Genomic DNA, 7,659 nt, shown 5'->3' with positions numbered 1-7,659 from the left:
TATTTTCAAAAAAATTGGAAAAAAGTAGCCAAAATCTATGTCCAACCGGGAGCTAAAATACTTACTTGCAATGCACAAAATCATGTGAGCATCAATTTCAGTAAATTCTTTTTTACTGATAGAGCACAAAGGAGGGTAGTTCTAGCAAATGGAATTTCTTTGTAGTGCTTCACATAATTTAGCATCGAATAGTATCTTCACAACGAGACAAATTAAATCACTTAAGAAACTAATGAAAATTACTGGGAAAAGGTATGTCACAAGTTGAGTTACAATAAAGAGAAAACTCGAAACTATTAATCTTTGTTAACTTATAATTAAGTCGTTTCCTGTTTTTCCACTCTAGGCATATGAGATCTGAATTCCTGTGCAGAAGAGCCAACTTGTTTTTGTACAAGCAATTACATCCATAGGAAAAATAAATCTAATATACATGTTAGCATTGGATTGAAGAGTTGTTGTTGAACTGTGTATTTCGTGTTGCTACCTCAACGTTCGGTTTTGCAACTAAAGGTTATCCTACTTTCTAGCACCTTCACTTTCTTGAGCAGCCCGTCTATGGTAACAGAAGCATCCTAACCAGAAAAAAGGGGGAAAATGGTTGAAGTAGGACAAGTGACATAGTCTGCATAAAGTTAAAAGGAAAACAAAAACATATCAATTTTACCTTTAATCTGCATCTTAAACTCTCTTCTTCTTGTTGCCAATGTCTTCTTTCTTCTATAAGCATGAGAGCTAAATTGTCATGATTGGTGTCAAGGTCTGATATCCTCTTTTCTGCTGCCTTAAGCTGATATTATATGTGATTAGATAATTAAAGACTTAAGTATAATATAAGGGACCAACACATCTACCATTTAGATCACAATTATCACTTACTTTGCCTTCTAGAGTCCTATTCCTGTCTCTTTCATACTGCAAATCGCGCAATACTTGTTGTAAACTGCAGGAAGCAAATATATGATCCACATTGAGTCTTCGCCATAAATTTTGCAACCAAAGAGCATCAATTGACCAAGTTATTGAGAATTTACTGACCTATTCTTAGTACTCTGATTCTCTTCTCTCAAGTTGGACACAGTATCTTCCACCTGTATTCAATGAAAATGACAAAAGAGAGAAAATTAATGATTGGGAAATCCTAAAGACTGTCAACTAATAGTACTGGTCTCAGCCATTACAAAGTAATTCATCAAACAAAATAAATAAAGTTGCTGCCATGTAACCAGGAGGTCACGGGATTCGAGTTGTGGATACAGCTTCTTGCACAAATGCAAGGTAAGGCTGCGTACAATAGACCCTTGTGGTCCGGCCCTTTCCTGGACCCCGTGCATAGCGGGAACTTAGTGAACCAGGCTGCCCTTTTTTGGGAGTTGAACATGGAATAGAAAATAAATGCTCGATAATGAATTAGTCGTAAACAAAGGCAATGTAACACTGGTTAGGCATATGGAAAGAATGACAGAATTTAGTGAACAAGAAAAGAATGACAATAGCTTGTCTATTTATAATTTACCTTCACAACTGAAATTCCTGGAGTTTGACAAGTTTGCTTATTTGATAAACGCGCTTGCTGAGTTTCTCCAGACATAGTCTGGTTTCTCGCTTGTGTTGAAGAATGAACTGGTCCCTTCTCGTGTTCTCCTCCAGTGGATTTGGATTTAGATTTGTCATTATAAGTTGTGTGGCCGTTGGAGGAAAACCGGGAACAGGACTTGCTGTTAGCACAAGTGTTCGTTTCTTTCTCAGGAGAGACACTGTTCTTTACATTGCGACGCTTAGCATAACCAATTAAATGGCAGTTTGAAGACCTATAAATGAAATAAACTCTTCGTAAATAAAGCAAACTTATAATGTTGAGGAAACTCAATGGAACATACCAATACTTCTTCTGCATCGCTTGTAAACGAGCCTCAAGTCTAGCTAGGACAATTGTGCGCTCAAAACCCTGTTTATCATGAGCTGGTTCGACAAAATTAGCTTCTAAGACACCTGTTACGAAAAAAGGAAACCAGAAAAGTAATTTATAGAAGTTTAACACTATGAGGTAAAGAATATCAATCAAAAAGTCCAAAATAAGATATCATGTCACTAAATCACTGATTCCTCATGAAAATAATACCTATCGCGCCACGACCATCACTTCCAGCAGCATTCCACACCCTCCAGAAAGGCTGACAAAGAAGAAATGCATCAGCTAAGCAGATGCAATCAAAAGTAATAATACAAAATTGCAGTATGTGAATTAAAACGAATTGGTATATACAAAAACTTCAACTAGCAGGTTGTCCTATCCCACATTTTCTCCTGATATATATAAATAGTGGATTTACAAAGAACTAATTCGACATGTGCATTGAAATTTCGCCTACACCAGCATTAAAATCCAACTATGATCCCTTGAGAAAGAAAAAGTTATACCTTAATTAGCCGGTTCTTGTGATAAACATTGAAACCTTGAATATCAATGTGATGTTCTGCATCTTTCACAAAACCAATGGTTACCACAGCTACCGCCTATTATGAGAAAAATTATGATTGCTAGAAAAGTCAAAAGTGGCAAAAATACTTCTAAAATAGCAAATCAAGCTTGAAACTTTAGAGGGAAAAAATGGTTACATTTGGATCCTTGGATGTTTCATCACCAACGGGTTGCGGTCTGTAGGTGATTTCCTCAGATAACATCATGTCATTTACCAAATTATGATGTTCAACATCTTTTCCCCGCAAAATTATTCGAAATCCAGGAGCTAGCCTCAGATACAAAATTGAAGCATAACTCTGAGAACAAAAGATCAAGACATAAGTCAATTCCAGAAGACTAATATGCAATGCAATAACCCTTATACTTTTTCCTGAACCTTGTTAAAGTAACCAATAGAATGTACGTGAAGTAGATCTTCAAATAAAGCTTCAATCTTTGAAGAATTCCGAAAAAGTATATTTACCCTTAAAGAATGCTGATAAGTTAGAAAATGCCTGGAGTTAGGATATTGTTTTGCCATCTCAATCTTCTTTTCATCTCGACTAACACCCCTGATTTGAATGTCCTGAAGAAGATAAAAGCATAATCCATCTAAGAAACAAAAGATAGGGGTTTGGGATATTGAATTCAAGAAAAGCAGAATACTTGTGGATCGGTGTCAAAGTCAAGTTCTGTTGCTCCTTCTTCATCCTCCCAAAGATTGTATATGATAATTCGTGTGCCTTGATCATTCAATAATTCAAACTACAACAAAGAAGAACAATAACATTAGGAGCAGAACTAATGAACGGAAACAATAGTAGCAACCTTAAACGCGGAAACATGCATCAGAAAAAAAGATAGTTCACAGTTACCAAAATATATTTTCATCCTTTACAACTACATAAAGAGCCAATAGGTAATACCTGCTGGAAGAGATCCTCTTCACTTTCATAAGCAGACCATTGTACTATCGTTTCTGAATTTCTTTTCCAGTCATCAACTGAAGATCGAGTCAGCATTTCCCAAGTTTCTTCTCTCTTCACAAAATCAATCTTCACATTGCAAAGTACAACAAGCATATTCAATAATTTGTATTCCTACAACTAAATGACTGTTTACGAAATACAAAACCGGCTGTAATAACTATCTTGATTGAAAACTCTAATTTTCAAACAGAAAGTAAGAAAATTTGAAGAATCAAGCAAATATAGTGCTAATATGTTCTAGTTATCCAACAAAACAACAAGAATGTGCTCATTGCAGTATCCAGGTAGTCATACCATTGGAACAACAATATCTTCTTTTCCTGTGCTCCTTAAAAATGTATATGACAACATTCCAACACTTTGTGTTGTGCTACAGAAAACAAAAAGAACATATTACTTCAGAAATTGCAATCATAATATCTAGGAAGACGACTGCATGAGAAACTAGCAAGCAACAGGTACTAGCACCATAAAGTACCTTGTTCCGTCCCTTCCCTGACAACGCGAGAATACAATCACATCTGCCCCTAGTCTCATACTACTGGTCTTGAAACCATTTCCATCTTGCAAAACATTACAAAATAATAAGGTAATTGTTGCATACTGAAAAGCAGTTTCCAAGAGGAAATTTTAGTGATACAACAAATATAGTTTAGGTGTTGCAACAAATATAAACACTCACATTGGCCAATGGTATTTGCTAATTTGCTTTTTGCAGAATATCCAAGAGACATGCATTGGCGCATTTTATCAGGAGTCATTCCACCGCCATTATCTGCAGTGCCATTTGTAAAAGAATAAGTTCAAGATTCGAACAAGAAAGAGCTCCCTACCAACTTTAGAGCAAGAGATTTCATGACATATTGATCAAATATTGGATCCACAACTATGGTCTCTAGAACAAGAAAGTGGATTCTCTCGAAAAACTTTAAGAATCCAGAGAACCATCTACTCAAATAAAGAAAAAATGACCAAAAACTATACAAGGAGAGTGGATAAATATACCTTCAACTAATAACATTTTGCCCTTCTCTTTCTTGTTGTCAAGCACATCTACGCTGACATAGGTAGCTCCATTGCAAACCTGAAAGGATAATATTTTAAGTAGGGAGAACAGAGAAGGCAATAAAGGAACAGGAAACTATAGCATGTATACCTCGTCCATAGCATTGTCTAGAAGCTCAGCAAAAGCTGGTGCAGAAAACAAGATCATGTAAACATCAACAAAGTGATATCTTCCAATAATTTATATATATATGTATATATGGGATAAATGGAGTTGAGGAATATGAAAAGTAAATGAAAGATGAAGCTTTGCATCAGATTTTACCTCCCAAAGCCCATTTATGACTGGTGGCATTTGAATGCAAGAATTTTGGGTGAACCCTCACATGATCCATGCCAACTGCACATATGAAATCAAATAACAATACCATATCAGTAACAATACTTCACCTATTGTCTTAACGCTTTTGAGTTGGATGCTAAAATTCTTTCACATGAAAATAGAGACAGCTCAGTAAGCCCAGCGTTAACAGTTCTCTCACGACATGTTCTGTCGCTCTAGGTTTCCCTCCCTCAACTGACCATCAGGCCATCAATATTCTCTAGGCTCTCTTTCACTCAATTTAGCCCATCGAGCCTTCAACTTTGTTTCAAGCACATTGTTAGCTAGTCGAGGCTTATCTCTCTACTTCAGGCTACTTTTCTAGCTAGCTATGATTTGGACCTTGTCTTCAGCCAGTCAAAGCTACTTTCTCCACCTCGACAAATAAACTCGTTGAGCCACAATATTATATTTTTTCACTTCTGGTATATATATATTGTAAAGGTTTTTAGAGAAGCATATAAGCTTATACTACCCCACTCATTGCTTAAGGTATAAATTAGATGCTCAGATGTTTTTGTTTTGATTTCGAGAGTAAGTTACGATGCCTTAACGAAAAAAGAAACTTTGTTATGCATGCAACGCTCCTAAATGAACTATTGGGATATTATCTCCATTAATTTGCTTTTTAAAACAACAAGTAGCATCAGGAAGCAAGACTATGCCAATAATTGGCGAACACATCTACCAAACTCTGAATTCCATCCCAAATTCAAGTCATTCATGGCTACATTGCACATGAATTCAAATACTGGTCAACCATGACATCCATCAATTAGATTAAATTATGTGGCAATGTCCAAAAACTCTTTCCTTTACTGGAAAATTCAAACCTGCAACATAGGTAGAAGGAAACTGGGAAAAGCTTATGATATCTTGTGTGCTTAGTTCTTCTATCAGTTTTCAATTTGACGAACATGTAAGCTGAGAACTAGGAGTAACGGTTCTGAAAGCTCTCTGAATTGAAATTAGATCTCAATAAATCATTAATGCTTGATTTCTGTCAAAGCCACTGCTTTTGGCCACCATAATGCTACTTTTTTCATTCTAACATGGTTTGACAAGTTGATTCAATAGTAAAATATCCGTATACCAAATACTCCCTCTGTCCAGAAAGGAATAGACCTCTCTTGAAATATTTTTAGCTATAAAATAACACTGTGTTTAGTAGTAGTACTTTCATACTCCGTACTGTAAAAAATTGTGATTTCCAGGGTACTGTTTATAAGAACTTAATTTCATAATACAGAAGAAATTTTTTCATGCATTCATCCTCCAACCCCATCATCCAAGGGTATTCAAACTTGAAAGAAAGTAAAAAATTTCCACAACAAAGGGTGTTTAATATATGTTATATATCTCTAAAACCTAATATTTTACCTATATAGGCAGTGTAATTTTACGACAAAGAAATTGACCGTCCTTTAAGACATGTAGCTTGGCCCTTGCTTCCCATTAAAAAGCGAAAACGCTTCTTACCAGGATTTTTTCCAACCCCATCATCTTTTTTAGGAGAAGAGTACTCAATAAAGTAGTCAGTCAAAGAACTAGTCAAAGATTACCTGAATGACCAGCAGAAAAACCACCATCAATGCCTTCATAATCTCCAGCTTTCCAGAACTGCTTACAACTTGGAATATTAGCAGGAGCAACAACCTGCTTTTCTCCAGCCACTACTACCAGCTGATCATTGCGCGAAAAAGGTACGTCACGATACTCGGCTTTTGGACGAACCGACCGCAAAGGAGCAATAAAACCAATACTACTAGCCTTGCCAGCATTAATACGAGACTGTTGCCATGCCGCACGCTCTTCGGGAGGAAGAGGATCAACAAACCCTACTGGCAAAGCAGCTTCTGCTCTCATCTTTTTCAATGGACTAATTCCTTCCATATCATCATCACTATAATCAAAACAAGAACCAAAAAAAACATTGCTACTGCTTACAGGAATCATCATAGCAGTAGTACTGTTTGTTGGAATATCTAAGTTGTCTGTTGGGTCGACGATTTCTTCCTTGATAGGGAGAGTACTCATGTTGTGAAGAATCAAGAACTAGGGTTTTTGGATGTTGATATTGAGGGATGTGTAGTTTGAGAAGTTGGAATAAGAGTTTGAAAGGGCGAGGTTTGTGCGACAGTTTTCCTTATTTATGTGAAAAACTTAACCGTCTCCTACGTGGTTTAGAGGTATAAAGTTGGCGCCAATGTGGATTCCCGGCCCATGATGCCTCTTATGGGTGGGAAATTTAAACCTTAATTATTACCCTCCAGAGTCCCTACTCAAATTTCAATTTAATTACATGGTTATATACAATTTACCAATTATATACAAAAAAGTTTTGAATGAGTATCCATTTATATTAGGAATTGAATAAAGAATATAAGTTATTTCCCTATTTCTTTATACTTGTCCACTCTTTCTGCTTTTTCTAATGTATCCATCGTCTAGCTTTCTTTCCAGTAGTATGATCTTAATAAAAGAATATGATTTCAGCAGTAGAACTTTCACACTTAATTGGTTATTATAAAATTTAGAGTTCACAGAACAAAGATTGCAACTCAAAAGTGCGGATTACAAACATTGAAGTACTAAATTCAAGACGAAGATATTGTAGTAATTCATCAATGGATTTCTTGCTGTATAGAGTTTCCACCATTGACTACCATTAAAAAGCTTTGAAGCTTTGAAATTGAATTTGGGTTTTCAAAAGCGATTATTTGTTTGGATTGCGTGTTGTTGCAAATAATTGAGAATATTATTTGGAGTTTATATCTCAATTTTGAGGGTGTTTGGTAAAGATTAGACTTGATTTTAGC

The 7,659-nt window shown here is 35.8% G+C and overlaps 1 protein-coding gene across 1 annotated transcript; it reads right to left on the bottom strand.

Annotated features, from left to right (window-relative positions):
- Window positions 1-439: 439 nt before the first annotated feature.
- On the bottom strand, window positions 440-6,877 carry LOC104211580 (protein MICRORCHIDIA 7-like). Its single transcript, XM_070161654.1, has 19 exons — window positions 6,412-6,877; window positions 4,784-4,858; window positions 4,610-4,644; window positions 4,459-4,537; window positions 4,136-4,228; window positions 3,932-4,016; window positions 3,748-3,823; window positions 3,391-3,519; window positions 3,131-3,229; window positions 2,949-3,050; window positions 2,620-2,781; window positions 2,422-2,517; window positions 2,123-2,174; window positions 1,881-1,992; window positions 1,517-1,811; window positions 1,039-1,091; window positions 880-943; window positions 668-790; window positions 440-575 (listed from the first exon to the last, which is right to left on the bottom strand). The coding sequence occupies exons 1-19, from the start codon at window positions 6,875-6,877 to the stop codon at window positions 489-491; spliced, it is 2,283 nt and encodes a 760-aa protein (XP_070017755.1). The 3' UTR covers window positions 440-488.
- Between the last annotated feature and the right edge of the window lie 782 nt (window positions 6,878-7,659).

Source organism: Nicotiana sylvestris, chromosome 11, assembly GCF_000393655.2.
Source record: "Nicotiana sylvestris chromosome 11, ASM39365v2, whole genome shotgun sequence".
Classification (NCBI taxonomy): Eukaryota; Viridiplantae; Streptophyta; class Magnoliopsida; order Solanales; family Solanaceae; genus Nicotiana; species Nicotiana sylvestris.
The sequence above is the reverse complement of the archived record's forward strand: the minus strand, read 5'-3'. Positions and strand labels throughout refer to the sequence as shown.